The sequence below is a fragment of the Crinia signifera genome, chromosome 8, assembly GCF_055691185.1.
Source record: "Crinia signifera chromosome 8, ASM5569118v1, whole genome shotgun sequence".
NCBI classification, from domain to species: domain Eukaryota; kingdom Metazoa; phylum Chordata; class Amphibia; order Anura; family Myobatrachidae; genus Crinia; species Crinia signifera.
Window position 1 is genome coordinate 57282478 of NC_139224.1, and position 17425 is coordinate 57299902.

At 42.5% G+C, this 17425-nt stretch overlaps 1 protein-coding gene across 5 annotated transcripts; it reads left to right on the top strand.

Annotated features, from left to right (window-relative positions):
• Positions 1 to 2071: 2071 nt before the first annotated feature.
• EIF3L (eukaryotic translation initiation factor 3 subunit L) lies at positions 2072 to 14557 on the top strand. 5 transcript variants are annotated; one of them, XM_083156455.1, is made up of 15 exons: positions 2072 to 2203; positions 2390 to 2438; positions 4304 to 4514; positions 6052 to 6137; positions 6750 to 6811; positions 6912 to 6981; positions 7065 to 7138; positions 7469 to 7640; positions 8221 to 8375; positions 10780 to 10950; positions 11033 to 11166; positions 13286 to 13459; positions 13538 to 13727; positions 13827 to 13907; positions 14397 to 14557. In XM_083156455.1, exons 1-15 carry the CDS (start codon positions 2183 to 2185, stop codon positions 14433 to 14435), a joined length of 1689 nt encoding a protein of 562 aa, XP_083012581.1. In that variant the 5' UTR covers positions 2072 to 2182; the 3' UTR covers positions 14436 to 14557. The 5 variants fall into 5 exon arrangements, with proteins under 5 accessions (XP_083012581.1, XP_083012583.1, XP_083012580.1 ...); XM_083156457.1 differs by having other exon boundaries at positions 2073 to 2203; positions 6052 to 6131; XM_083156454.1 differs by having other exon boundaries at positions 2074 to 2203; positions 2387 to 2438.
• The last annotated feature ends 2868 nt before the right edge of the window (positions 14558 to 17425 follow it).

Here is a 17425-nt window from a genome sequence, read left to right on the forward strand (position 1 = left end):
CCTACACCCAACTTAATTCAGACGCTTTAGTGTCTAAATTTAGATGTCCCCCTTCTTAGCGGTTTGCAGGGAGTCTAGATTCAGACGCTTTAGCGTCTAAATTTAGATGTCCCCTTTCTTAGCGGCTTGCAGGGAGTCTAGATTCAGACGCTTTAGCGTCTAAATCCAGACTCCCCCTTCTTAGCGGCTTGCAGAGGGTCTGCATTCAGATGATTTAGCGCCTACATTTTAGCGTCTACATGTGGGACACCCCCTTTGATAGCGGTGTGCCGGGGTGTCTAGTTTAGAAGCCCCGGCATGTCAGCGGTGTGCCCACTTTACATGCCCCCGTTGTCAGCGGTGCGCAGGACTGCCTATTTCACTGTGGAACTACAAGTACCACAGTGACCTGTCAGCGCCTGGGCAGCGCGCTGCTGCCCGGCGCTACGCTGATAACGTAGCTTACATATGGAAAGCAGCCACGAGCTGCACTGAGAACAGCTAGAGTGGCACGCGCACAGTTAAATAGAGCTAGAGCGGCATGCGCACAGTTAAACAGAGCGTCTGGCAAGCTGCCAAGTTTCTGAGACAGACTGTGCGTGCGGCGGCGCCGTGAAACTACACAAGTACCCCAAAAACATATACTGGTAGGTTAATTGGCTCCCAACAAAATTACCCCTGAATGAATGTGTGCATGTACATGTGGTAGGGAATATGGATTGTAAGCTCCACTGGTCCCTGGTCCCCTCACCGGCGTCACACACACACAACCCCCCCCCTCCTCCTGCCCTCAGTCTGGCTCTCTGGTCGCCATCATCCTCCGTCTGCTGCCGCCCCCTGACCCCATATTCCAAAGTAGATTGTGCTGTTTTAGTTTGGGGGTGCATCACAGCGGTTCCCAGACTTTTTTGGCATCCTCATGTATCAGAAAAAAAAATCATGGCACCCCTAGGCTAAAAGTTTCTTATTGAGTAATTTAGAAAAAAATATACATTTCTGTCAGTTATGTTTATATGTCATCCTTAGGGTCAGTTATGTATTGAGGGACAGGATTCGCTTCTGTTTGTGTATATATACAGTATGATATGACTGGAAGCCAAAAGCACTAGTTTCGCCTTTTACAATGACCATAAATAATTTGAATTGGTCCTAGCCCACAAACCTAGGGCACCCCTGCAAGTGCTCCAAGGCACCCCAGGGTGGGAACCACTGACAAATCAGCTTTTACTTATAATTGTGTAGAATGTACTTGATAAATGCTAACAAGAGACTGATTGGTTACTATGGACAACTTCTCCTCTCCATACAATCCTTTCTAGTGTGCATATCTTCCTGAGAAGCAGGGGGATAATCAGACACAACAGCATGATTTATAAAAATGTGTGAGCATCCCAGAGCATTTTGCAGTGGGATTTATATGTGAGCCTGTAAATCAGGGGTGGGGAACCTCAGGCCCGGGGGCCGTATGCGGCCCCCGTAGCCGCTCTGAGTGGCCCGCCCACCCACTCGGTGGCTTTGCTTGGGGTCAAGTACAGGGGAATTCTCGCGAGAGGTCGGCAGTTCTTGTGAGATTCCTCTTAATCAACAGCAGCCAGAGACTATCAGTCCTATTCATCGGCAGCCGCCAGAGCGTGGGACGGCTGCAGCAGGACAATTTGTAAGAGATTTTTACATATGGCCCCCGAAGGATTTTTTCCTATACAAATGGCCCTTGGCACAAAAAAGGTTTCCGACCCCTGCTGTAAATACACAGTGCAAATAATTTTCCAGTATCAAATCAATCCTGTCTTCTAGACATACACATCCCCTAACACAGTGTATGCGAGGCTACAGAGAGTAAATAAGATATATATACACCTGAGATACGAGGCAGCACATGGAAAGAAGATTACACAGTATCGGCTTGGCTGCACATAACAGCGCTTATCTAATAACAAATGCCCTGCTGCTGATCATATGGTAAAATTGATCAGCATCATAAGTAAAACATCATGTGCTGCAGGCGAAACTAGCGGCTTTCTTTGTAAGACCAATCAAATTGAGAATAACAAAACACTGCGCGCTTTTGATTTTGTGAGGAGAAATGTGATTGGACGACAGCGGCCCCGGAAGCGACGCAATCGCACCGTGCCGGAAGTGTCTCTCTTCTATCCTGTGTGCGCGCTGCGGCTGGTGGTGAGCGTGTGCGGCGGATTCAGTGACCATGTCTTACGAGGAATATGATGTAAGGGTCTTGTCATGGTGCGGGCAGGGACCCTAAACGAATATGTCGCGTACACGGGCATGCCTGTGTGTGATGTGGCGAATGGCACACCTTGCATGGGGGCTATAGATAAACCGTGCATGTGTGCTTCATTTGCTGCACTCTCATATCCTGATGACTAATTCTCTGTTACTCCTATCTCAGCAGACTCCTTATGATCCATACAGTTACCAAGCAGAGTATGATGGGCACACAGGTAGGTGAACTGCACCGGCACACTGTATGTGACCAGCATAGGGGACAGCCTACTATAGGTATTGGGAGTTTTCACGTGACATCCACTGATAACTGACGCTTCTGATATCTAAATGTAGATTGCAAAGTACTTATTATGCCCACACAAAGCAATGTGGTGTGTGTGTGTTTTGAACTACATACGATCTAGACCAAAAAGTGCATGCCACACATATTTGTTGTGCTTTTTGATGCGCGGGAGTGTGCCGTGCCAATCCGCATCACTCTGAGTGGGCACCATGAGGGCCAGATGTATATTGCTTCAAAAAGTTATAAAATGGAGTGATAAACAACCAGCTAATCAGCTCCTACCTGTCATTTTTTAAACTCCGTCTGTAACATGACAGAAGCTAGTTGGTTATCACTCAATTTTATCACTTTTTGAAGCCCTTAGTCAAGTGGTTTAACCTACAGAGGGAGCACCTCTATTTCAGCGCTGGTGATTGCCAGAATGTCCCCGCTGGTATTTCATCTGACTAGGACGCGCGAGCGTAGCACACAAGCTGCTGCACCTCCGTAGGAGCTCAACACATGCTCCATGATAGGTTGTCCCAACAAAGTTTCTTTTAGCTAACCCCAGGATGCCTGAAGGGAGACGGTGATTTCTGGCTTTTTTAACCTTTCCCGACAATTAGAAAATCGGGTCCATCGCATGCCATTATAATGGCATGCGATGCAACCGACGCAATTTACCATTACCATATTCAATGTTAAATTCCTATGTAAAATTGGGTCCATTGTATGCCATTATAATGGCATACAATGTGACCAATGCGATGGACACGATTTTACATAGGGAACATTGTTAAATGGCCCACCATACCCGATTTTTGATTGTATACCCACCTTGATGGGTAATTTGTATGTGAAATGCCCCCCCCCCCCCCCATTGTTAACGCCACCCCACGATGAACGCCAACCCGAAGCGTGGCGAGGGGCAGAGTTACGCGTCCTCCGAACTTTTCATACCCCCACTATCCACGTCGGCGTGGAGTTGATTTTATATAGTGTGGCGAGGGGACACGTAATACCTGTGAAGTAATGCGGGGCACGCTGCGCTCGCCACACTATTTAAATCAACTCCACACCGACGTGGCTAGTGGGGGTATGAAAAGGTACCTGTACTTATGTATTATCTGGACTCCCATGTTAAATGCACCCCATTTTTTCATACCCCTACTATCCAACTACGCATGGAGTTGATTTTATATAGTGTGGCGAGCGCAGCGAGCCACCGTGCCCGAAGCGTGGTGAGCGCAGCGAGCCCCACGGTCTCATAAGAAAAGCGGGAGTCCAGATATTACATAAGTACCAAGGTACCTTACAGGCTCGCTGCGCTCGCCACGCTTCGGGTTGGCATTCATCGTGGAGTGGCGTTAACAATGGGGGGCATTTGACCCATCAGGGTGTTTATGCAATGAAAATCGGGGTCTGGGGGGCATTTAACATTAGGTCCAATGTAAAATCGGGTCTCGGGGACCATTTTACATTGGTTCCAATGTAAAAATCAGGTCCATCGCATGCGATTTGGTTGCATGCGATGCGATCGATCCGATTTTTTTCGGACCCGATGGATACAATTAAAAACGCTGGCGCCGTGCTAGGAAACAAGCACAGTCTCCTCTTTATAAGGTATTGATACAGGGGATGGAGATAAATCTGTGGCAATGCAAATTTGTATACAATGTAATATGGTAACTTATTTTATTATGTTATAGCCTTAAATTTGATATTTTCAGGGCAAAGTTATTCTGCCAGGCAAGATGTTTGTTCAAAAAAAATTTCATATTTTTATATTTTCAAAGTTTGTCCCTTTTTCTGTCACAGGTGACCCTAAGCAGGACCTAGCATATGAACGCCAATATGAGCAGCAGACATATCAGGTCATCCCTGAGGTGATAAAGAACTTTATTCAGTACTTCCACAAGACTGTGTCAGATTTAATTGACCAGAAAGTGTATGAGCTGCAAGCCAGCAGAGTGTCCAGTGATGTCATCGACCAGAAGGTTTATGAGATCCAGGATATTTATGAGAACAGGTAAGGGTTTATAATGATACCCTGCTATTGCTTTGACCCTGGCAGTGTTGTATATCCCACAAAGTAAATGGACCATTTTAATGTAGAGAATAACTGAATGTACATAACTAACCATGTGATGGAAGTAAAGTCCAACCATTGCTTGAATACAAATGGACAGATAATGAAGTGTTGAAGCTCCAGCAGTTCTGTGCATGAAATACTGAAGACAGTTGGCTCGCACCCTGGGAGGTGTGATCAGAATCCGTTTGCCAAAGCTGGCAGATATTTACACAAGGCAAGCTACTGATGGCTGCGAGTTGAATCTGTCCCAATGTTAGTCATCTGTGTAATTGTTATACAGTGTCCCATAATGATGGGACACATTTTAAATACAAGTGTCTAGGACTTGTGTTTTAAAATTCATATTTATTAGGATCTATGTGAAATACTCAACCAAAGGTAAAGTAGTTCATATCACTGTTCAAAGGTGGCTCTATCATCCCCCACCATGGCACTTTGCAGTAGAGAGAATGTCCATGGCTAGAATAGTGAGCAATGCTGTGTACACACGGTACAATTTGCATGCAGTTCTTGTGCCTTGCGATTCAGATGCGATCTGCGTCACCCAGCCACCTTCTATTTCAATTCTATTCAAAGCATGCTCAGTCTGTCTCACGTGGACATGCGTCTGTCTGCAGCCGGACTAGCCAGCATGTGGGTAAGGGCTGCGTCGCTTGGTTGTAACATTAAAGATCAATGTCCTGGAAAGAAGACCAACAATAACTAGTACCTTTTTTCTTAGCTTAAGGCTCTGGTAGCCAACTCCATTCCTTGAGAGCTACCAACTGTTAATGTTTTCCAGATCTCCTCACAGAATCACAAGTGAAGTAATTAGCTCCACCTGTGGCTTTTAAAATGTGTTAGTGAGTAATGAGTGCACCTGTGTAGCAGCTGGGTTGTCTGGAGAATGTGAACTGTTGGTAGCTCTCGAGGACTGGAGTTGGCTACCACTGGCTTAAGGTTTCTGCTGCTATATAGCTTGTGCATTTGGAGGATGGAAAATTGAGACATGCATAAAAGTAAAATAATGTACTTTGTCCTTTTTGTAAAAGCATTAGATGTACATTGAATAACCTGTTTTAAAGCTATCGTACATAAAAAAAACAATGCTTCAGACATTAAGTGATGGACAGCATCCTTATATTATTATTTTGGACTAATAAATATCCAAACCTGGTTCATGAAGAGCACATTAAATGCTTAGAATTGATGCTGATGTATATGAGGATTTACATATAGAAAGTAATCTTGCAGCTTTAGGGGCTCATTCACATGTACTGATGCGTTATGCAATCGTGCTTCATTCTTACATTTTTAGTGTTCTTCATGCCATTAACATTTACAAGGGCGGTAAGCATGAACGAGCCAAGCAATAATTTATATATGCAGCTGCATCTGATAGAACCATACCATCAGAATCATCCTATCATTCGGTAGTGTGCACGTCTTGTTTAATCTAACTATTATTTATAGTGACTTTCTATTTGTATTACAGTTGGGCAAAGTTAACTGAGCGTTTCTTCAAGAACTCCCCCTGGCCAGAAGCAGAGGCTATCGCCGCGCAAGTTGGAAATGGTAAGGGTGAGGCCATGTGTGTAGTTTTGTCATTATACCAGTACTGCAGCTTAATGTGTCCTTACACTATCTGGATAGGGCAGGAGAAGGTGAGGCTGCATCTCACAAATGGGCCACTGGATAGCTTATGGTGATTGTTATGAAATTCCAAGTGGCTCAAACCTTTACAGGTATGATCTTAGGCCCATAGTCTCATAAATGGAGAAGCAGGTATGTAAAACTGAAATGTTATCCATTAAGGAAGTTATTAGTGGAAATGAGAAATATTATGTTCTGCTTCTGCAAACTTTGATTTCTTTTCCCTTGCGTATTCTGCCAATTATCCATAATCTCCACATACAAGAGAACTTTATTATGGTTTTATATTGCTTAACCCTTTCAGTGCCAAGTGAAAACTGCCAAGCAAATATTTTTATTCATCATAATGACCTGTAATGTTTACTTTATATAAGATATATCTTTATTTTTATTTTTTTATTTGAATTTATTTAACAAATGTGAGCGATGTTCATATTTTGAACCTCTCAGATGTTTGCACTCAAAGGGTTAAGCATGTTCTATAGATCTCTTTGATACCGAATCTTAACCACGACTGTTTGACTTTTTCCACTCTTCCAGATGCTGTGTTCTTAATTCTTTATAAAGAGCTGTATTACAGACACATATATGCTAAAGTCAGTGTAAGTATCCATTCTGCATGTGCTTTGGGGAAGTGGCTGCTCTAGCGTGGTGGTGTCTGTTGTGAATGTGTTCCTAGGAACTCACATATTTTCTTTGTAGGGAGGACCCACATTGGAGCAGCGTTTTGAGTCGTATTACAACTATTGCAACCTCTTTAACTACATTCTCAGTAAGTCTGTGTCCTATGTGACACTTTTTTTTTTTTTTTAAATGTTTTGTGTTTTAGGGAGATTTAATGGTTTCTTTTTGTAGATGCAGATGGACCGGCCCCCTTGGAGTTGCCAAACCAGTGGCTGTGGGACATTATTGATGAATTTATATACCAGGTATAAGATAAATGTTCCTACTCTGCTTGTATTTGTCCTTTTATGTATTGTGCGCCTTTCTCCCACCTAGCATGTGGGGTGATGCAGTACTATTTTGGCCTTTGCTTTGTACTTACACTATGGTTGCGTACTGTACTTGGACATATATTTTTATGCTTATCTTCTGTTATGTCCTGTTGATGCTTTCGGCACTTTTTAAGAAGCCTTTTTGTAATAGTAACACTATGATGGCGGAGTATACTGTCCATCTAATCGTTCAAGAATATGATTTTTTGTTCTAAACGTGTCAAGTTTTTGGCCTTTAACGTCATCAGTCCATTTTTACTTCAGTTTCAATCATTTAGTCAATATCGGTGTAAGACGGCAAAGAAGTCAGAGGAGGAAATAGAGTTCTTACGTTCTAACCCCAAGATCTGGAATGTTCACAGTGTTCTCAATGTCCTGCATTCTCTAGTGGACAAGTCCAACATTAACCGCCAGCTGGAGGTTTACACCAGTGGAGGTGAGCAAGCTGCATTGTGCTTTTGGTATACTGTAGGTTCCTCTGGTAATAGGAATTGAGTTATGTCATCGGTAAAACTATCGGAAATACAAAAGACTAACTTGTGCCTTTGACTCTTTGTAGAGTGATTCCACCTGTCATGTTGACTGTCATATTTGACTCCTAAAATATATAAAATGACTCTGTAGCTTTTTTTTGTGGCACAGTCTGATCCTATTTGCTATTGTCGGTTGTATCCTTACTTTGTATGTTTTGGAATCATAAAGTTGACAATTGAATTGCTGTAACCGATTTGGTATTAAATGCCGACAGGTGGAATACCGACGGGGGGGCCGTGGATTCCCCCCCCCCCCCCCCCATGCAGGCTTGCCACGCAGCGGCCCTGGTGCCTCGCTACTCTTGGCACACTATTTTATTCTCCTGCTGTGGCTGTTGTGGACACCCATAGAGGGACAAAGTGCCGGGATTGCGGCGGTCGGGATTCAGACTGCCGGCATATTGACCGCATCACGCTGTAACCTATTAATTAGCATGTTTTCTGTAGCCTGTGGAGAGTTGTCTTATTGTCCTGTGTTCCCAGGTGACCCTGAAAGTGTAGCCGGAGAGTATGGAAGACACTCGCTCTACAAAATGCTGGGGTACTTCAGCTTGGTCGGGCTGCTGCGTCTGCACTCCCTGCTGGGGGACTACTACCAGGCCATTAAAGTGTTGGAGAACATAGAGCTCAACAAGAAGGTATCAGCCATCTTGATATTTTTATACTGTTCTAGTTTCTATTCACTTCTCTGAAGGCATTCCCTGCATATAATATTGGCTTATGTCATTACACTGCCATTGTAAATCTTGTTGGGTAATTCCCCCCACACGTTTCCTTTACTGTCCCTAAGGGAATCAAATTGTTTGTACATAAATGATATGGTGCCACTCAGAACATGTCTCTCTCTCTCCCAGTGGATAGTACACCCAACTCCTACCCTCACTTTTCATGCCTACAGTATTACACTTCTGTAGCATGGACTGGCAGCTATGTCCTTAAATAAGTAAAGGCTTACCTGAAAAGTTATTCTCGTCAATTACCTTATGTACAGACTGTCCTCCAAGAAATGAAACATCCTCGAATGCAATCTCCAATTGACAACATTTATTTTATTTATTACCAGTTAATTATATAGTGTGCACACATTCCGCAGCGCTTAATATTTTAACATTTACATCAGTCCCTGCCCCAGTGCAGCTTACAATCTATATTCCCTACCACATGTACATGCACACACATTCATTCTAGGGTTAATTTGTTGGGAGCCAATTAGCCTATCAGTATATTTTTGAATTGTGGGAGGAAACTGGAGAACCCTAAGGAAATCCACACAAGCACGGAGAGAATATACAAACTCTGCACAGGGTCGAGGTGGGAGTCCAACCCATGACCTCAGTCCTGTGAGGCAGGAATGCTAACCATTACATCTTCTGGATAGGGGTGCACCTTTTTTACCATAGATTCCAACTGCTCACCCCTAGCGAGCTTTTACCTATTTCATAATTGTATTTTGTCATTTTTATAGTGTTCCCGCTAGGCTGTTTTAGCGGGGCGCTGCGCCCTGCCCGATTTTTAAAGTGCAAAATGCGCCCTGCCCCTCTGGCAGCGCCCCGCTAAAACAGCCTGCATTGTCCCCTTTGTTGTGACCGGGGAAGCCAGGCGTCGCTGTACTTAGCGATGCCCGGCACTTTCCCGGCAGTGTACAGCCGTCCGGGTGGCCAGGATGCGCCCCCTTTATGTGACGTCGCCGGCCGGTCCCACCCCTTTGCGTGACGCCGCCGGTCGGGCCCTTTACGTGACACCGCCGGCCGGACCTGCCCCTTTTCGTCACGGCGTGGCCCAGGCACGCCTCTTTTGTGACGTCGGCGGCCCGGGCACGCCCAAAACAGTGACGTCAGCGGGCCCGGTCCGACCCCCTCCCGCCCTGCCCGCCGTAGTTCCTAGAGGGAACACTTTTATATTTTTTTTTATTTTAAAATACACCTGGTTATTCTATTAAGGTATTTTTCAATGCGTGTTTTTCAATGCTATTGTGAATTTCCATGCAAGGATTATTGTAATATGGGTGTTACCTTATTGTGTGATTCCCATATCTATCTATCTATCTTTCTGTCTATCGTCTGTGAGTCTCTCAAACGCTGCCATCTGCTGGCAGAGAGTGAAACTACATCCTTCTCAAATATGCACAAACACAAAAGGTAGCAGACTGGCTTTTGAAGCTTTTTGCTTTGAGCGGGCTTACTGGTGTTTTATGTTTGCTACTTGTCTATTGGCTTTGTTTTGTGTGCTACTTTAGTCAAATAAAAATAGTAAATAGTTTGCACATAAGACTACACTGCCACCTATTGGCCATTTCCTCATACAATGTTACTAGATTTAGAAAAAAAGGCTACATTTTATCAATATGATGCACTTTTAAGGCCCATACACATTAGACGATAGCAGGCAAACGACGATAAACGATTCCATTATATTCACCTCCCTGTACGACCATGAAGGACGTTGATCAGGGTCGTTCTGGAGGTGAATCGTTATACATAGTCTACTGTGTATGCCTTCAACGACGGGCAACAACCGATGGTGCACGTACCCGCGGGTTGTTAACAACCATAGCCATCGTTCATGCATGCAGGTCAATTTGGCTATGGTCGTTAACATCGTGCAGGGCGAACGTTCTTCTGAATATTTATGGTCTTTCACTTTCCCCTTCAAAGGAGAAAGTGAACGATGGTCATTAACGATGTGTCCTAAGTGACACATCGTTGTGTGTGTATGGGCCTTTAGACAATTCTATTTCAAAGTGGTTATTTTTTATTTTTCCCAAACTGAAAAAGATTGAATGTTTTATTCTCTTCCCTCTTAATATCTCAATGTTGCTTAGATGGGGACATTGGCAGATGCAGGGTAGAGTGACTGGCACGGTACACATGCCAAACCATATTGCAGGTGTCCTAGAGCTCATCCAAGGGCACCTGCATTTTGACAGGTGCACCGCCCCAGGTAGTTTCTGCCCCTCAATGCCAATGTGCCCATCCCAGCACTGTTTTATTTGCATGTTTGTATATTATCAGCCCACCTGTAACACTTCTCCTGCTTTTGCAGAGCATGTACTCCAGAGTTCCTGAGTGCCAGGTCACCACCTACTATTACGTGGGTTTTGCCTACCTTATGATGCGACGATACCAGGATGCAATTCGGGTCTTCGCCAACATCTTGCTATATATCCAGAGAACTAAGAGTATGTTCCAGAGGACGACTTACAAGTATGAAATGGTAAATAAACTGTGTATCACTTTGTGTTCTATATTTATGTTCTAGCATCTGGAACACTGAGCTTCTCTTTGTTTCTTTGTAGATTAACAAACAGAATGAGCAGATGCATGGGCTGCTGGCCATCGCCCTCACAATGTACCCTATGCGTATTGATGAGAGTATTCACACTCAGCTGAGAGAGAAATATGGGGACAAGATGCTGCGTATGCAGAAAGGGTGAGCACTTTCCAGGCACTGTGTCCTCTTTGATGACTTTTTGGCATAATGTATAACTTTCAGTATTTGAAGATGGATTTTATCTCACATGCTTTCAATTTATTACTGTTATTAAACACATTCTAGTTGCATACAGTGTTGCTTAGTGTGCTGCAGGAAACCATAAGCATGTACAAAGTATGGTTAAGAGGTTCCCTAGGCCTCCGTAAACCATAGTCCCTAAACCATTTTTTTTTGATTTTTGTCTTTTTCCAAAACACACACATTTGTAGTATTGGAGATTAAGTGAATTTTCTGGGCCATGTGATTTAAATTGTTTATTAAGTTTCACACAGGGAAAAATAAAACTTTATTTACAAATAAAATCACTGTAATACTTTCGAAGTGGATAGTTCCCGTTTATTTTTTTAATTTTTTTACTAAATTGACTAATTCACCAGATGACAAGTTTTCTAGACAAACAGGATAATTTGCTTGTCCCCTATAGACAAGATTTCTAATCTAGATGTAGGGTTCGGATGTGGAAATGGTACAGCTTAATGTTCATATTCGGACTCAACCATTTAGATAACGGCATCTCCCCCAATTACATTATAATGCTGCTGTATACATTGGCAACTAAGAATCCTTCATTGTTGCACATTTGGTACTGAAGTTGGATCCCATTCTGGGCATTTGTTTCCTTTTAGAGGAATGTGATGCATATGCCCATATCTTTGACAGATTTCTCTGATCTTGGTGAGCTGGGCTAGTTAGCTGGTAATAACGTTGACTTTGATGGGGTTTATAAGCTATAGTCTCTAATAAGCACTCTAATAACATTACAGCATCGCCTAGACATAAAGGGGAACTGCTTTTTTTGTTTTTTTCTTCTTTTACTAAGAAGTTACTCCTAGATATTCTGGTGGTAAGGCTTTTCCTGTGTAGCTTCTGCCAGTGTTATGGGGAATTGTCACCTACAAGCTAACAAACCACTTCCGCTTTATCTTCTGCACTCCAGTATTTGTTATAGGCATATTAGACCCTTTTTTTAATGTGCTCCACTGGTTAGGAAAGATATAAAAATGGAATGATACGTTGCTGGAAATATTGTACACTGTGCACGGGACAGCCGATATATCATTGGAACAGCTGTCCTGTTGGCTGGGTACACAGTTAAGTTAGTGCAAAGTTTTAGCATTTAATGATGTAGAGTGAGGTGACTTGAAACCCTCAGAGGGGACAACATTCTGGAGAGGTGGGGTATTAGATTAGAATGTAGCATTAAATATCTATTTTATACATTTTTTTACTTTAATCAAATGTCACATCGAAATATGAAGATCAATGTAACAATTGACCATCGCAGGAAATGGGTATACATTGGGCAATATCAAATGGCCAATATATAGCAAGTCTGTTGTTTTACACCTAATATGCCTGAACGATATTTAAAGATAGATCTGCATCTGGCTGTGTATACGGGTGGTCTTCACCTTCTTTTTGACCTGAAGTTAAAGCTTGCTACAGGTCAACACATCGAGCAGCCGATCGTTAACTGAAATGGCTGCACTGGGTTTGTCTACATAGGGGTATGGAGATCTAGAACTTGTTTTTTTTTTTTTTCCTGCGGCCAGCGGTGGATGCTGGGAGTTAAGGGTATTCCGGAGCTAAAGGTCCGGGCACCAAGGAGTAGAACTTCTTTGGGCTAGTGCAGCCCTTGACTCCGCCTTCCTGCTGTCAGAGACCAGTTGTTTATTTACTGAGGAGCCAACATAGAACAATTCTACCGTATAGGTTAAATAGGTTTGGTGGTGCTCCCAAGAGTCAAAATAGTTTCAGCAGAAATAGGGAGGAAAAAGTAGAGCTTGGTGTTGGGGCATGATTTGTAGTGATTAAAATATAATTTTGAAAGGTATGCATTAATTTATAAATTGTCTAACTTCATATATATCCTACATCGTATATGATGTTAGACACTTCATGCATTTTTAACGCATGCTATCAAAATGAAGTGTCTGACATCATACTGTATGTATATATGATGGATATATATCTTAGATGCTTTTATACATGGCAAATGATTTTTGAGCTGGCATCTAACTTCTGTTTGACATTTTCACTTTTTCTTCTCCAACAGAGATGCCCAGATCTATGAGGAGCTTTTTAATTTTGCCTGCCCTAAGTTCCTGTCACCAGTGGTCCCCAACTATGACAATGTTCACCCCAACTATCACAAGGAACCATATCAGCAACAGCTCAAAGTATTTCTGGATGAGGTTCAACAGCAGGCCCAGCTCTCCACCATCCGCAGGTGAGTCTTGCTACTGGCACCAGTCTAGGAGAGAGTCCCTTTCATTTGTTGGTATCTTCACCTCTCCTTTGCTTACAGCTTTCTGAAGTTGTATACCACCATGCCAGTGGCTAAACTGGCCGGGTTCTTGGATCTGCCAGAGCAGGAGTTTCGCATACAGTTGCTTGTTTTCAAGCACAAGATGAAGAATCTGGTGTGGACTAGTGGTATCTCTGCACTGGAAGGAGAGTTTCAGTCCGCATCAGAAGTAGACTTCTACATAGATAAGGTGATCAAAAGTGGACAGAGAAACCGCATAAATCTCAATCGGTATATTGAAATATTTTAGTTTTTAAAAATTTTAATCTGAAACCTCTTTTTACCTCAGGACATGATACACATTGCAGACACTAAAGTTGCTCGGCGCTACGGAGATTTCTTTATACGGCAGATACATAAGTTTGAAGAGGTAATTTGTCATTCTCAAGTCTCTCTTCTTTCTTTCTTTCTTTCTTTCTTTCTTAATTTTGGAGGCCAATGGGGTTGTTGTTTAATTTTTTTTTTCCCTGTGTGGGCCATAGTCTTTGTGGTTTTTCCCCGTAAGGGACTGATACGCATCGGCAATTTTAAATCTTGTTTGGTGTGCCACGAGTTAAAAAAGGTTGAAAACTACTGCTCTAACCAATGTACACAAAATGTGCTGTTGTGGTGATTTTAATGAAAAAAGCGAATCTATTTGAAGGACTTTAACAATTAAAAAAAAAAAGTTAATGTATTTTCATTGATCTAAACAAGGCTTAACCAAAATAGGAGTTTGTATGTAAATGAGGATTATATCCATTTATCAGAAGTATATAATACTAGTAAGCCCGCTCAAAGCAAATGCTTCGAAAGGTAGTCTGCTACCTTGTGATTGCCTCTGTTTGTGCATGTGTGAGAGAAATATTTTGTTTTACAGCTAAATAAAACCTTGAAGAAGATGAGCCTGAAACCTTGAAAAGAATCCACATAGACCAAATATTTATAATGGACAAAAGGGCTACCGACCGCCACCAACACTTTACCATCTGTAACCGTTGGACAAAAATGTTTTAATTAAAAATGCTCAAAACATTAAAATACCTGTGTTGTTTTTTTGTTCTTACAGTTTTTGTGGATTTATTAGGATGTTAAGTTGAATGCAGTGCTCTGTCCTTTTCTCTTAGGAAACATATAGTAAAAATTTTGAATCTAGTCCTAAATCTGCATGTATCTTAATGTTCGCTATAAGTTGCTATTTTGTTTCCTTTTATTGACTTCTATGTATTTACGGGCCTATGCAGAAAGAGAAAAGCTGTGGCGGCTAACATTTTTATGTTTTTCCTGTTATGGGTAAAGCATGTGGCACATCAGCCCCCGGATCTTGTGACTTTTGGCCTGACTAATAAAGCACCCACATAGTGACTGATCAGGTGACTACAACTAAAGACAGCAATATCTGAACTCGCAGCCTACATGAATTATCTGAGCTTTTAAGCAGATGTTCCTCATGAGACTTAAGTAGCCAGATTGTTTGCGGATGTGTATTCTAAAGGTGCGTACACATTGGCTGATATATCAATGCACCATCGGCCAGTATGACCCATCGACATATCTATGAATGGCGTAGTTCAGATATATAGCATTGGCTTTGCAATACAGCCAATACTTGATCTATCTAAAGATATATTAGCACATCGTTCTGTGTACGGGCGATCCGCTGACTGCCTGATCAGCCACTGCAGGAACTGCCGTTGATTGACAGCTCCATGAGCGGATGCATGTACATCTGCCTGCCCAGTTGAGATGTCCGTCCCGATGGATCGGGCAACGTGTATGGGGAACACTCTGCCCGATCCATCTGCAGATATATCTACTAATGTGTATCCAGTTTTAAGCTAGGCCGTACATGGTCAGATTAAATGCCTGTAATGGGGCCTACACGCAGGAGGATGCTGGAGCTTTCTGAGCAATACTAGACCGCTTGGAACGCTTCAACAAGATCGCTCCTCACACAGTGATGTTTCAGCTCTGTGTGCTGAGTGTTTGAGAACTCTGGCCCTGACCGATTTAATATCCAGCAGGGTGGATATTAATTGGTGGCCGATTGAGCCACGTGCATCGCTATAGCCCCTACACACGGAGCAATGTAGGGGCATTTAGGAGATTGCTTTGAAACTGGCCTCATAAGACCAACAGACATTTTATCTGACCGCATCTAACCCAGCAGATATTGGTTTCCTTCACAGAAAAGGAGATTTTCCCAGTTCCTCCCATTTAAAGGAACAGTGAATGTCAGCTTTGATGGCACGCACACTGCCTGATGCAGCTGACTTGCAACTTCAAAAATATGATTGATAGAAGGGATTGATTTGCTGCAAATCTATAGCTGAAATAAAAGACCACTGTTTGTGGGGACGTTTTAAGAACTCGTATTAAATTGTAACTTTCTAATATCTTAAACTTAAGTGACAGACAAGACATAAAAAAAATGTCAATACTACAAAAAATGTTTACGTGGGAGGAGACCAAGCGGGAAATTGCCTAATAGTAAGGGAAAGTTAGTTCACTAATTCCCATAGTCCATAAGGTGTATATGTATGTACATACATACAGTGGGGATCGAAAGTTTGGGCACCCCAGGCAAAAATTCATTTTAATGTGCAAAAAGAAGCCATGGAAAAACTCCAAAAGACATCAAATTACTGATTTGACATCCTTTATAACAAGTCAGTTTGATTTTATTTCTATCATTTACACTTTCAAATTAACAGAAAACAAAAAATGGCATCTACAAAAGTTTGGGCACCCTGCAGAGTTAATACCTTGTACTGCCCCCTTTGGCAAGTATCACAGCTTGTAAACGCTTTTTGTAGCCAGCCAAGAGTCTTACAATTCTTGTGTGAGGTAACTTCGCCCATTCTTCCTTGCAAAAGTCTTCCAGTTCTTTGGGATTCCTGGGCGCTCTGTGACGCACTGCTCTTTTAAGGTCTATCCATAGATTTTCAATTATGTTGAGGTCAGGAGATTGTGAAGGCCATGGCAAAACCTTCAGTTTACGCCTCTTGATGTAATCCACCGTGGATTTTGAGGTGTGTTTAGGATCATTATCCATTTGTAGAAGCCAGCCTCTCTTTAACTTCAGCTTTTTTTTATAGATAACATCAAGTTAGCATCCAAAATTTGCTGGAATCTTATTGAATCCATTTTTCCTTCTACTCGGGAAATGTTCCCTGTGCCACTGGCTGCAATACAACCCCAAAGCATGATTGATCCACCCCCATGCTTAACAGTTGGACAGAGGTTTTTTCATTAAATTCTGTGCCCTTCTCCAAACGTACCTGTGCTCATTCCGGCCAAATAGTTCAATTTTAACCTCATCGGTCCACAGTACTTGCAAACTTCAAATGCTGATTTTTGTGGTGAGGATGTAGAAGAGGTTTTCTTCTGATGACTCTTCCATGAAGACCATATTTGTACAATTATCTCTTTATAGTGGAATATTGTACCACAACTCCATTGTCTGCAAGATCTTTCTGGAGGGATCGTGCAGTCAGACATGGATTTTGACTTGCTTTTCTCACAATCCTGCGAGCTGTTCTGTCTGATATTTTCTTGGTCTTCCAGATCTTCATTTAACTTCCATTTAACGTCTCCTGCTTTGTGAGCATCAACTATTCTCAGTTTCAGTGTTCTACACAACTGCTTAGAGCAGTGGTTCCCAACCCTGGTCCTCAAGTACCCCCAAAAGTGCACGTATTCAGGGTCTCCTCACAGAATCACAGGCGACATAATTAACTCCACCTGTGGATCTTTTAAAATGTGTCTGAATAATGTGCACCTGCCGGGTGACCTAGAAAACGTGCACTGTTGGGGGTACTTGTGGACCAGGTTTGGGAACCACTGTCTTAGAGGAACCCATGGTGCTGATTGTTTGGGCAAGGTCAGATTTATTTATTTATTAGCAGT